The sequence below is a fragment of the Pteropus alecto genome, unplaced genomic scaffold, assembly GCF_000325575.1.
Source record: "Pteropus alecto unplaced genomic scaffold, ASM32557v1 scaffold146, whole genome shotgun sequence".
NCBI classification, from domain to species: domain Eukaryota; kingdom Metazoa; phylum Chordata; class Mammalia; order Chiroptera; family Pteropodidae; genus Pteropus; species Pteropus alecto.
Genome location: NW_006442107.1, coordinates 23524820 through 23539484, shown reverse-complemented (window position 1 = coordinate 23539484; position 14665 = coordinate 23524820). Strand labels below are relative to the sequence as shown.

Here is a 14665-nt window from a genome sequence, read left to right as displayed (position 1 = left end):
GTTCCGTAGTCATTGGTTTTTAGTACGTCTCTTCTGTATTTCACATACCAAAAGATCTTGCCCTCTAGTTTTCCCCATTCTCTCCTCCTAAAATAAAGTACCAGAAAGCACACAACCCAAATTATCACATACTTTCTTCTCCTTTTCATTTTGCAATGCAACCAAATATTAGTGTTGGGCTCCTTTACTGGTGACCATTCCATCAGCCAGCAAGCAGCAAAGAATCAAAGGCATGAACAGAAGCAGTGAATACAGCATTTTCACTTTTAGGAGACTTTGTCATATGACGTCTCATACCAATATAGATTTATATACATGTAGAATTCTATATTTTATATATATATGTATATAATACACAACAATCTGATATTTATAACCTAATTTATAACTGACGATAGTAATGCTAATTAATTCTGTCCACAACATTCCTCACTCTTGTCATCATGTGTAGTTGTGTCCCCAGCAGACAGCATGGCTGTCTTGGCCTAAGGCAGGAGAACTGGTACAGAGAAATCTTCAGAGCTGAGGCCTCACAGCCTCAGGAAGGGCAAGACCACACTGGACACCCTGAGGGCACAGGAAGATTCTCCTTTCCAGCCCACCAGCTTTTTTTTCTCCAGCTTTGCCAACTTTCAAGACACATACACACACACACAAATGGAAGACTCCAAGGTGCCAGATTGCCAAGGGACTCAGAGGCAAAGGCTGGGGTGAGTAGAGGAAGGTGTCAGGAGGTTTTCTGAAGCTGTACAGGAATAGGCAGGTTTTAAGTGAGAAGATATGAGAATCCTAATGAGTTTGGTGTCTACCTACAGTGTAAGGCTTTATAGAATATAGGACACTTCCCCAACCACAGCCAATGAGCGTTAGAGATTCCACTCAGACAGACAACCCCTTAGGGTTGAGGGAAGATGGGGGACAGCCAGGTGTGAGACAACCCCTCGTTTCCGGCCAAACTTGGCTTTGAGCAATACCCGATTGTATTTAATGCCTCTCTTTAACACCTGCTAATCTTTTAAACAAGAGGTTGAGTCCTGATAGTTCTTTTTTTTTCAAGTAGCAGCCTGTAATAAAGGCAAAAAAATGAGATTGGATGACAGCCCAGAAATATTTGAAACAAAAAGTCCTAAATCCATGTATCAAAGCATCTCTGTTGGTTTTCTATCTACGGGATTGAGTTTTGTAGCTCCTGCAGAGGAAGCAGGAAGCCGTCAGAGAACAAGGTGCCCAGGTTGGAATCAACACACCTGGGCACAAGGACCTGCCTGAGAGTCCAGCTGAGGAAACTGAGGCACAGAGGGTGATGACTCCTGTCCACAGTCACTTCGCTGTGGCCCAGGAACACACCTCAGATCCCTGGACTCACAGGCCAGTGCTTTTTTCACCATGGCAATTATTAAAAACCCCCATAAACTGCAAACATTATTTAAAAAATTTTAAGTCTTTCCATGTTTTCCATTTTCATTTTCTATCAGTATTGCACAACTCTTAGTAAAAAAGTTTTGGACATCAACTGAAATCTAGCATGAGTTGTTTTTGCCTTAGGAATAAAATATTCAGAAAAAGAGAGAGAGTAAATTTTAGAATAAGACATGAAATTGGGATATATGAGTGTTTATAATAAATTCCTCTGTCAACTCTCAAGTACAAATCTTCAACAAACAGTTTATCATCAATGTTAAAAATCAGGTTAAGTCTGGTATTTTAGAGCTTTGTGGGTTTTTTTTTTTAACTTACCTACAGATCTTTGCAGGAGAAGTTTTCTGTACAAAAATAAAGAGACTTATAATTAGTCTTTGAAACTTATTTTTTCTTAAAAGAAAATATTTAGATCAATAGGCAAAAAAAATGTGAGTAAGTTTATTCTTGGAAGCTTAACAGCCTGTTGCACATTAGTGTTTGTTGAGGCTTTTTCTGCTTGGACCAAAAGAAGAATGACTCAAAGGTTCAGAGTTGAGTCACCTCGGCAAAGCACTCAAGATGTGCAGTTTTACCACTTTCACCATTAGAACTGTTTACTCGTGAAATAAACAAACAAACAAATAAATTAAATGATGCCAGGATCAAGCCTTCCTGCAAGGGAGAGAGAGAGAAATCAATGTAACTTATGCAAGAAAAAAAATTAAGCTCATGTTCAACTTCTACTCCAATCTGTCTCTTTAAATTTTCTTTTCATTAATCCAGCTCTGACTCTCAGCGGTGCTATAAATTCTCTGGTATGTTGTGTAAATTAAGAAACAGAAAAAAGGAGAAGGGACACTCGACTCCACCCCTACAGAGAAGTTAAAAAGGAAGACTGGGGAAATATGAACTTGGCATTTAAAGCTCCCTAAAATGAAGAAATTTTAATGCAGACTCTACCTGGATCTCCTCCTTTTTATTAGTCAGTTTAAGGGAATTAGTCCTTTGTACTCAGAAAGACATTTCTAGCAAGAACAAGAATAAATTATTCTACATTTGATAGGAGAAACGCTCAGGTAAGATAACAGATTAACTCTGAACATTTCAGAAGAGTTATTTTGTTAGTTGAGGACAAACTATTATTTTTTTAGTCCAGTTCAGATAATATGAAGTATGATCATATTATTTAAAAGGGAAGCGGTGACAAGAGAAACATGCGGTTTGCTATGAAGGCTATCTTAAGTTTTCACATGTTACTAAGTAATCCAGTGTGCATTGTTTTAATAAACAGGTTGTCTGTGTACAAAGCAGTGGCCAGCATCTTCGGATCCTTCTATCGCTTATCTTTGTGGACCCTGCCTCAGTAGTCCAGAGGCAATGACTCCACTGCCCCCTGGTGGGGACACCTATCCCTTCAGGAAGGATGACATACTCAAAGGTGACCTGGCTCTAAACACCTGGATAATTGCCCCATTATGAGAAAAAAAAAAAAGATTCTGAGCTAAATATAACCAACATCTCAACAGTTTGGTGGAAGAGTGGGAACAGAGAGAATAGAGATGAAAGGGATGCCTCAACTCCCCATGAGCACCATGTCCACCCAGCAACTGGGGCTTCTGTTACGGGGCAGTAAACCAACCCAGTGTCTGGAAGAGTTCGCCTGTTCCACGGAGGAGAGAATCCTTTTTTTATTGTAAACTCCTCTGACTAAAGCAGCCCAGAATTTAAGGTATGCAGAGTAAAAACGAGCAATAAATTCATTAACGAGCTCCATTCCCGCAGGGCTCCAAAAATACCTGAGGAATTAATGTCAGGGCATTCACCTTTTCAGGCCCCTCAGTCCCAAACCACCCAGTAATAAGTCCTGATGATGTCTCAGGGTTCTGAATGGGTCCATATATTCCTCAAAAGTCACATTGCCAATAACAATAAGTATTTACCACTACTCTGGGTTAGCTAACTTACTCTCTGAGGGCTACTTTGTGCCAGTGCTGTTCTAAGCACTCTACATGTACTGACTTGCTCACTGCATTATGAGTTAATTAACAGTCTTAGGTTATATGCTACAGATAAGGACACTAAGGCCCTGAGAAATTAGGTCAGCTGCCTAAGGTCACAGGGCTTGGGACAAGGTGACCTAGCTCCAGAGCTTGACCCTTTACGACACTATTCTGCCAAAGCCCACCTGTCAGTGCTGCAGTGACACCGCACTGGTCTTTTCAGGCCATCAGGCTTCATTTGCTGTTTCTGACTTGGGAGATGATGATCAGGATTGGGAATACCATATGAGAAGCAGGTTTGGAGAAACACATCAGTTTGATTTTGATCCCTTTGCATTTCAGGTGCCCAGGAAATAGCCAGGCAAATAACCAAGACCAGCTGACAATGGAGATCTGAGTTCAAGAGAGAAGTCTGGGCTGGAGATGGGAACACAAGAGTCCAGTGAACAAAAGGTGGCTGGTGCCATGGGTTTGGATGAGGTTGTCCAGAAAATGTGTGGTATGGGAACAACAGGCTCCTAAGACAGAGCCCTAGGAGTCCCTGAAGGGCAGACAAAGGAAAAAGAAGAGAAAGACAGGTTGCTGAAGGAAGAGCCAGAGACTCGGGGAGAGACCAGCAGGGAGGGGGAAATGAAGGTCGAGGGGGCTGAGAGAATCAAGAAAAGGGAGTGGGGTGATGAATGGTGTAAAAGGCCAACTGAGTTGCATAAATGAGGCCATCAGTGACTTCAGCCAGAGCAATTTCAGGGTAGTGGTGCAGGCAGAAGCAGAAGCTGATTGAAGGTTAGAGGGACACAAGGATGTGGACAGCATGGAGGCCAACCTCTCTCAGGCACTGTGGCGGGGAAAGGCATGGACAAGATGAGGTGGAGGTGGAGGGGGTGCTCAGGCTAAGCTGTGTGCTGGCTTTCCTGTCAAATGTTGGTTTTATAAACAGAGCCTTCCAGAGCTGGGCTGATGTGAATGGGTCTCCCAGGGCCCGCTCCACCCATGATGAACTGAGAACACTGAGCATATTTATGGGCCAAAGGAAATAAGTCAGCAGAGAGGGAGAAGTTAACTATCCATGAAAGAAGAGGGTAACCCATAGAGCTGCCTCCAAGTAGCAGGCAGGGATGACAGAGGGTGCACACATGTGCACAGTGGCTTTGGTCATGGGAAGGGCACTTCTCTCTCCTGCATACCTATAAAGAGTGTGCTGCCTGAATAGCCGACCAGCCTCTCTCTAGTTTAAAGATTCCAAAATTTTGATATGAAACCATTTCAAATGGGCAGATGTTAGAAAAAAGAAACTCTCAAAAGAAGGCCCAAATTAAAACCACCAATAATAACCTTAATAAATAGAGCTAATGTGTACACAGAGCACCTACTCTGTGCCAGAAGCTGTTGGAAGCACTTAACACATGTGTTGCATTACGTCCTCCCCACAACTCTATGACTGGGGTAAAGTTACCCATCCATTTTCACAGATGAAGGCACAGAGGTGGAGAAACTTGTTCCAGCTGGTGCGATGCTGAGCTGTGGCTGGGAGGAGTAGGGAATGTCCCCATTATGTATGTCCACGCGGTGCTGGGATGAGCTGTGGGTGGAAACGCTTCCCCCATGGGGCCCACAGTTGATTCTTCCTTGTACCCTGAGGCCCTGACTCAGGTCTGGCCTGGAGTGGAGTTCTGTTCAGGTCAACAAGCATTCCACATATGTTTGGTAAACTCAAGGGATGTCAGAACCGTGGTCCTTGAAATTAGTGACCACTCTCAAGCAGTCTTGACTGGAAACAGATGGCAGGAAAAGGTAGACACTAATTTGGGCCATAAAAAAAAGGTGCGTCTTTGAAATTTAAAGCAAAGGAAGTGAAACTAGCATTTTGCATTATCACTTACCTCTTTCTGAAAACACTTCTGGTGCCCACAGATGATAACTTCAGCTACATTATGCAAAGTGAGAAACACAGGAATGGCCTGAAAGAAAACAGAATAATAAGCATGAAAATATTTTCTTTGATCTCATAATTACATAATTCTTCTGCTTAAAAATAAAGATCCGTGGGAGCTTTTGGCATTCGCATACACAATCCTCCTCAGCAACAACCCTTCTGCACGGATTAGTGCTTTCAGTTGTAGTATTATGCTTGGTGGATGCAGAGGCTCCCCTCCTACAGGCATTCTCATCAACATACATTTATTAAGCGCCTATTGCATGTCAGGTACCACGCCAGGTGCAGAGAACACATCCCATGAACAAGGTGAACATGTGACAGGGAGACTGTCCCTATCGAGGTAAGAGCCCTGACAGAGCATACAGAAAGGCACACCCAACCAAGTGCGGGGAGAGCAACTTCTCGGAGGAAATGAAGTCCAAAGTCTAAATGAGAACTGAATGACGAGCTAGAGTGAGCCAAACAAAAATGGGAGATGGAGAGTGTTGCAGGCAGAACACATGACAATCCAGAGGGGAGAGTGAATCAGGCTCCTCTGGGAACTGGGGGGAGGTGAGCAGAGTAGAATATAACCTGGAAGGAAGAAGTTAGGGAGAAGTTGGTGGAGAAGCCATCACAGGCCATATCAAGGAATCAGGATTTGCTGAGGGCCATTGGAGACCCCGAAGAATTTTAAAGCAGACAGCGACATTGATCTGCATGTTTAAAGGAACTTGGGCTGTTGGACAGAGGACAGGAGGCAAAGACGGTTGCAAAAGTTAGGGATGTGGTAGACCAAAACATTGCCCCCGAAAATAGCCACATCTGAATCCCTGAACCTGTGACTGTCACCTTATGTAGCAAAAATGGGTCTTCGCAAATGTGATTAAGTTGATAATCTTGAGATAAGGAATTTACCCTGGATTATTCAGGTGGGCCCTAACTGCAAACATATGTATTTATAAGAGAAAGGCAGAGCTTTGACACACGGAGAGGAGGAGGTGATGTGACCACTGAGGCAAAGATTGGAATGATGTGGTCACAAATCAAGGAATGCCAGCAGCCACCAAAAGTTGGAAAAAGCAAGGAATATATTCTCCCCTAGAGACTCTGGAGGGAGTACGGCCCTGCTGATACACCTTGATTTCAGCCCAATGATATTGATTTTGAACTTCTGGCCTCCAGAGCTTTGAGAGAATAAATTTCTGTTGTTTTAAGTCACCCAGGTGTGGAGTAATTTGTTTCAACCACAGGAAACTAAGACAAGGAATGACAAGATGGTGGCCTGAACTTGGTAGCAGCAGTGAAGATGGAGAACAGTGTCCGCATTCAGGAAATACTTAGAAGACTAAATATTTAAATGACCGGAAGCGGCTTTGCACCCAAAAAAGCGGGGGAGAAGATATAAAAAATGTAACACTGCAGTGAATTATTAAGATACACAGAAGACCCTCTGCACACTGACTATTGCTGGGCTGTTTGCCAAGAATGGCAGGCAGTCTCTCCTTCCTTATTTGATAATCTTGACATGATGAGGGGGAGAGATTAATGGGCATAGCATTTTATGATTTCTTTGTTGTTGATGAGAATAATAATATTTCCTGGAAGGCAGAAAAAGGTAGAGAACATGCATGGGTTTTGGCATCAGACTGGGCTTCAGGCCCCAGCTCCACCAGCTGCTAGTGAAACAGGGCACTTATCCAAACTTTGGTTTGCTCCTCTGCAGTATGAATTAAAAATACGTATGACCTGGGGCAATCGAGTGAATGACGGAAAGAACGTAGGTCAAGAACCTAGATCAGTGGCTCAGGGATACTGCTCAAACTGTTGTCAGCATTAGCTGGTACCAAGCCCATCCTTGGCGGTCTCCACAAAGGACCCTGAGCTGGGAAACTGTTCCAGCTTAGAGGCCCTGCTTAAAGATCATGCTGCTCGCCCACTTCCAGATGGATTTAGTCTTTATCTTTTTAGAGGATGTATTTTTACCTTGTTTTTAAAACTTTTGTAACTTTATAGCGCTGCCCTGTTTTAGCATTTTGTTCTAACTTGCACTGTTTTATTTCTTTTTTTAATTCTTCCCTTACATTTTTCTTGCCTTTTTAACATTTTCTACTCTTATTTTATCTTTAATTAAAAGTTCAACTCAAGCTGCTTTTTCCTTTTAAAATCATACTTTATTTTCTATTTTTAAATTTCTTTTGCACTTCTTTTTATATGTTTGAAGTTTATTAAAGAAGTTTTTTTAACTGGCTTTATCCATTAGGCCCATGTTTGGCAAACTTGGGCCCTGAGCTTCTAGATCTTGGCTTCAGAAAACAGCAAAGAAAATCTCAGACAGGTTAATTATGTGATACATTAAAAGTGAATAAAAAGAGCAACCTGGATCTTATTTATTAAAAATTAAGATCTTATTTAAAATGCTTTTCCCCTCTTGACTATGAAATCAGTTAATGAGATCAGAATTAAGACTGAGATTATGGAACTCTAGACCCTAACTCTAGTCCTCAAGGAGGTTTAATTTTCTCTTAATTTTCTCAATTTTATAAACTATAAATAGATTTCTCAATCTCCCTAGGCCCTACTCTGATTAGATATAGATTCTGGAAAAGGATCTATCTACACATATAAAATCAACTTTAAAGTACACTAATAATAGATACCAATAACGTATTAAGCAGGGGGCTAATTATTTTAATTGCATTCTTTTATTTAAACCTCCTCCCCACAACAGTATTAGTGGATGTTATTCCCTTGATTTATAGACAAGGAAACTGAAGCGTAGAAGATCGAGCAACTAGCTGGAGTGCTCACAGCTAGTTCAGAGACAGGGCCATGACTCCAACCCAGGCTTCTCTAACTGCAAGCCCAGACTCCTAGCCTCAATGTTATAATACCCAAATTATGTCAAGCCACAGTAAACTTCCTGGACCTACGGCTATCTAAAGTTCAATATAATCGGTGTGTTCCAAATCCTGCCAGTCTGCTTCCTCCAGTAATAAAACTGGTATGATCTTGAAGAACCCAGGTAATTCTCTAGGTCAAAAAAACTGTGAATGTGGGTGAGAAAAACTAATTACATCTTTGTACCACTTCTAACAGGAATTTAACAAATTCTTAATTATGAATGCCAGAAACAAACCACAGTAGTATTAGCAGTACCTGTGACTGTCACCAAGAGAAATCAAATCCATTTATAGCACATTACAATTGTTATACACTATATTAAAAGTTTTTGTTCTTGAGAAAATAAATAAATAAATAGATAGATAGATAAATAAATAAAACTGGTATGATCTAAACACAGAGTAAATTCTATGTCATTTTAAAAAGAGATATCTCCCATTTCTACTTTAAAAAATTTAAATCTGAATTTCTCAAGCCATTTTCTACTGAGAAGCTAGCGGGCTTTGGAAATAATAATTCAATAATTGACCATATCAGCCTCTGTAGAGACCTATCAAAAACAATATTAAAGCAGTATGAAAATTTAATTCCTGGTTTTTCCTTGGCCTCTACCATTGCACACAAGTCCCAGTCTGGTCTACACTAAGAGTTCAGAAGACCCACTAGTGACAGATCCTTTTAGCAAATCAGCCCTTTATTATCTTTATGGAGTGAGAGTCAGCAGGATCCTTTTTGTCTAACCAGACGAAAACTCTGAGAAATGATAGCAATAATAATAATAGCTAAGATATATTGAATACTTATGATGTGCCAGACACTGTTCTAACTGCTTTTATATATTTAATCTTCATAATAACTCTATGGTAAATACAATTAGCATCCTCATTATCTAAATGAGAAAACAGAGAGAGATATTCTAGCTCTTTTTTTAACCTGCCTCTTAACAATTGGATGAACTAGATACTTGCTTGCTGCAAAAGAGTGGAGAAAAATAAGCATGGCTTCCACATTGTCAAGCTTCTAAAACAGCCTCGACAACAAAAGGTCCCACCATTTTTCATCAGGAACAGTGGCTGAAGATTCACTACTATAAACCCCAAATGTAATTGACCAAATTCGACTACACTACAAGACAGTTCGTTAGTGACTTAGGGGCACAATTTGCAACTAATTTATTCTAGAGTCCATTAGCTTAAAATTCAACATTTCTTTCTTGCACCATTGGAAATTTTTCTCTGGATGTGAAGAGAAATTGGTAGCTATTACTTAAAATTTTTCATTATTCCCATGCTTCCCAGACTGGAATTTTGAAGACCTGATTATTATTTGTTCAGGTGTCAGAACTGACTTAGAACAGTTTGCTATGGAAAACTATGGCCCTGCCTAAATGCACAGCCTGGGGTCATTCTGAAGAGGTGTGGATGATCCTTATTCAAGCACAAATCCTGGGTCAGCTTCTTAATTTGTATAAAATGTCAATCCTACCTTCTTCTTGGGTGATTTTTAAATGTGTGTACATGGCCTCAATCTATAGTATAGAATAACTGCACTCCAGACCCTTGCCAAAGAATGTAACTTTGAACTGTTGGCTGCCCAATTTTTATCCAAATTGTGAATGCCATTAATAATATTCTTAAAGGATTGCCTAACGGCAGTCTGTCCACCTGTAAAGGGAGCCAGAATACTAGAGAGCACTGGTTTCAGCCCCCGAGAACTGCTCCTACTGAATTGCGCTCTGTTGCCATGCCTCAAAAAATGCATTAAGAATCCTAGGAACTAGGCTATCGTAGTGTTCATTATAAAGACGTCACTGAGGACTCTGCCTCACAAAGTTGCCCTGTCTACCCTTTATGAAGACTCAGGACCTGAGAGCAAAGAACTCTGCTTTTCTTCAGCAATGGTCCCGCTCTTATCTTAAAAGTGTTGAGTCTTGTAACTCTTTTATTTGACTACAGAAAGCTAAGAGCTGAATTCAAGTCCCACTTATATTTATTTTGTAAGATATTATGGCATAAATTTCCATGTGCTTTCTCTCTGTGGCCTCATCTAGTTCTTCATCTGTGGCCCTTCATCTAGACTTCTTTTAAAATTCTATTCATAAAAACTGTTTATCTTATTTTAATCATAATTATTTTCTAAGCTACCACACATCCTTTACGGAGGATGATGAGGTATTTGTACATGTATATGTGTATGTATCAATGAACACATTAATAAACTGATTTGCATGAAGTAAATTTAAGTGTTTATCTACACTAATCTTATTATTTTATCATTAGATGGCAAACTCCTTGAGAGCAGAGGATCAGACTCCCCTCTTTCCGAGGATATCTCCACTACAAGCTTGGAGGCCATTTCAGCCCTTCATTTGTGCACCACATAAAGTAGCTGACCCATGTTTAGGGGTCTTACTGTATTAAAAATAGACATCTTAAAATACCAGGAGCTCCTCCATGGGAACATAACTGCACAGGCTGGAACATGGGACAGACTGGCCTGCTCTTGGTGAATGGCTGTTTCTCTCACATTTTTTACCCAAGTGCATAAAAATAAATTTGGTTAAACTAAATATGCATATCCTATAGCTCTCAAAGGAGTTCTGAGTGCAACAGAAAAACATTATCTTTCCCTCCTTTTCATATAATCCTCAAGAAAACCTCTACTGGAGCCCAAGTTTTTTTAATAAATATATTTTTTAAATTGTGGTAAAATATACATATAAAATTTAACATTTTAGCCATTTTTAAGTATACAGTTCAGTGGCATTAAGTACATTTACAATTTGTTGTGCAACCATCACCACCATCCATCTCCAGAAATTTTTCATCTTGCAAAACTGAAACTCAATACCCATTAAATACTAACTCCCCATCCTCCCTTCCCAGGCCCTGGCAAGTACCATTCCACTTTCTCTCTCTATGAGTTTGACTGCTCTAGGTGCCTCATAGAAATGGAATCATATTGTGACTGGCTTATTTCACTTAACATAATGTCCTCAAAGTTCATCCATGTTTGTCACATGTGTCACCATTTCCTTCTTCTTTTAGGCTGAATAATATTCCATTGTGTGCATATACCACATTTTGTTTATCTATTCATCCACTGATGGACACTTGGGTTGCTTCCACCTTTGGCTATTGTGAATAACGCTACTATTAACATGAGTATACAAATACCTGTTCAAGGTCCTGAATTCAATTTTTTAAGGTACATACTCAGAAGTGGAATTGCTGGATCATATTATAATTCTATTTTTAAATTTTTAGAGATCTGCCATACTGTTTTCCATAGCAGATCCACCATTTAATTTTCCTAACAGCAGTGTACAATTTCTCCACATCCTCATCAACACTTGTTATTTCCTGTATTTTGTTGTTTTATTTTATTTATTATTAGTTTCAAGTATTCAGTACATTGGTTAGACATTATTTTCTGTATTTTTTATAACAGTCTACTTAACATAATGCGATATGAAGTGATATCTCATTATGGTTTTGATTTGCATTTCCCTAATGAATAATGACATTGAGCATCTCTTCATGGGCTTATTGGCCATTTGTATATATTCTTTGGAGAAATGTCTATTTAAGTCCTTTGCCCATTTTGAATCAGGTTTTCAGATTTTGTTGTTGTTGTTGTTTAATTTCCTATATATTCTGGGTATTAATTCTATATCAGATAAATGATTTACAAATATTTTCTCCCATTCTGTGGGCTGCTTTTTTACTGTGTTGATAATGTCCCTTGATGTTACCAAAGTTTTTTATTTTGATCAAGTCCAATTTGTCTATTTTTTCTTTTGTTGCATGTGCCTTTGGTGTCATATCCAAGAAATCACTGCCAAATTCAATGTTGAGAAGTCTTCTGCTCGGAGCCTCATTTAAATAAGTCATTTTATAAGGTTTATGGAGAACACCTTTAGATGGAGCAAAAAGATAACCAAAATCCAGAGGAGGGGTTTATTCTTTCGCCAGAGACCCCACATCTTAATAAGTGATCTTTGCCATTGGACTCTGATCGGCCATGATAAAACATGAAAGAGGAGAGCTGCCTCTAATCATCAGTAACACGGAACATCAGGCGAAGGGTCTCCTTTCTACATCAACATTTACATTCTTCTCCTTTACATGACATTGGACCAAACAAAGGGCGAGGGGACCCATGGGCTTCAGTTTGCCCAGCTTAGTAACTTACTCCATGTGGGTCTATATATCCATGTATGGTTCCTCACCAACACCCCCATCCAATCTCCATCTCAAAGTGTTGAATGAATGTTGTGCCCATGAAAGACAGAAACTCTGACAAACAATTAGGGAAGGACCACGATCAACGAGCTAGGTAAGAAACCAAATCCAGTCCCGTCAAGATGTCGCCACTGAGATTTGCAGAGCCTGTCCAATTGCTGACCTTGGCTTCTCAAGCAAGAGAAGAGCATGGCTTGAGCAGCTAAATCACCAACACCAGGACGGTCTCTCACAGGCAAGCTCACTAATGCATGCATTTGCACATCTGTTCTAAACACTCACAAGTATAGGCTTTGAGGCACTCCTGTCTAGCTGAGAAGACTTTTGGCCAGGAAATTATAACAAGAATAATAATAATCGGTCAAGATTGTTCTGTCCCTCCAAAGACTGGCATTCATGCCATCAGAGCCATCATCACTATGACCTTATTCAGTGTAGGAAAGCTGAAGAGGCAGACCCAAATAAGCCTGAGTAGGAGAGAGCAAGTTCCTGCCCCTCCACTCTACCCAATCCTGATGGGCTGATCGCCTTTGGTTGGTGTGATTTAGGTAGGAAACAGGGTAAGCTTTGGAGATGAACTACATGGTTGATGGACTTAGGTTTGCATCTCTGCTTTAACATTTACTAGTTGTTGGCCTTGGCCAAATAATTTGCATCTCAGTTTCCTCATCTGTAAATGGGGGTAATTAAGTCCTACTTGATATGCCATGAAGGCTGGCAATGGGAAGTGCCCGGCATATACTAACACTGAATATTCATGGAGGCTGTTCCCATAGTGAGCTGTGTATCTCTCACTGACTCCCCTTTAAGTTCCTCAAGGTCAGGAACTGTGATTTATTTGTCATTAAGCCCCCAGCACATAGTAAATTCCCAATAAATATTTGCTGGGTACACATCCACAAGAAGACTCTTCTTCCCTTAATTCTGTGTATCATTTGGTGGTGAGTTTGAGAGGGAAAAATCAATAAAGAACTGCCCCCACAGTGCCTTTGCAGAGTTAAACCAGCTTCCTCTGAGGAGCTGCACATCAGGAGAACAGAGCTTTGAAGTCTTGACAGAGAAAGGAGGCCTTTGCAGAGCTACCTAGAAAGTGTTTTGCATAACAATACGCCCACAGATTTTTAACTGAGCACTTTTCCCTCAATTCCTGTGGATTCATTAAACTGACAGCTTGGCACCAGCATATTGATGCCTGTTTTCTAGATAACACAAGCTGTACGGGTGCTTCGTGTTTAATCCACTTTATGAATTTTTAAGCAATTGTGTGAAAACAAAAAACTCAGAAAACAAAGAAAAGATGCTAGGTTATTTCACCTAAAAAACAATGTGTGTCTCCTTTCTGTCCTCTTCCTTCCTTAAGTGGGTATATCTGCATTTCTGGTTGTTTCCCTTTGCTCAAAGAGTTTGAATTGCAGCCACTTCTTTTTGCCTGTTAAAGAAGGCTGTGCTCTAGGTCAAAGTGCTGGTCCTCAAGAAGATAAGAAGCTCAAACCAGAATGTAAACCAATGCATTGCTCCCTTCTAAGAAATACTGCTGTAAGAAAAAAAAAAAAAAAGTCAGCTCAACTACACAGTGTGCTTAGTGCTGAAGTTGATGTACATTCTGGCACAGTCTCCTATGGACAGGTAACAGCTCACGGACTGGCACTACCTGTGGATCACACTTCAGGAAGCATTGTTCTAGGTTACTGAACTCCCTCTCTGCCTGAGAATGTACTAGATTGACATTTACGATGATATTTGAAGGTTTTTTGGCCACCTAGTATCCTTATCCCTTCTTTTGGTAAAGCATCACAATACTGAAGATCTGCCATACCCTCTCACAGTCTGTGGGATCCAGGTAGGGATCCTGTATGATGAGGGCTGGCTAAACAGTGCTCTGAGTCTCTCTAGCCACTGTGACTGGTTCAGTGATTCAAGGCCAGCCAATCAGCATAATTCTATCCTCCTGGTTAGCTTTTAGACCTAAGATACAATCAGAGTAAATCCTGAAACTCATGCAGGAGCTACAAGGAAAAGAGTCTCTTTCCACTAGACTTAAAATCATGAGGATGTGAGTCTAGAGTCAACAACACCCGCGAGGGGAGAGACAGAAACTGGATTCTGAGTGTGTCATTGGAACTTCTGGATCGAGCCTTGCCTGAAGCTGGTAGCTACCTTCTGACTTTTCAGTTATATGAACCAGTGAATTTCCCTCTTAC

General features: G+C 40.4%; 1 protein-coding gene across 7 annotated transcripts in view; it reads right to left on the bottom strand.

Annotated features, from left to right (window-relative positions):
• Positions 1-14665, bottom strand: part of TMEM241 (transmembrane protein 241) — a 110366-nt gene that overhangs the window by 71303 nt on the left and 24398 nt on the right. For all 7 annotated transcript variants that reach the window (XR_001517660.2, XR_003042596.1, XR_003042595.1 and 4 more), the window contains exons 5-6: positions 5282-5359; positions 1738-1763 (exon numbers count right to left, since the gene is read on the bottom strand). Coding sequence is in view for 4 of the 7 variants with exons in the window: in XM_006920030.3 (XP_006920092.1) it covers positions 1738-1763; positions 5282-5359 (104 nt within the window). In the remaining 3 variants the exon portion in view is untranslated. The remainder of the gene's footprint in view (positions 1-1737; positions 1764-5281; positions 5360-14665) is intronic.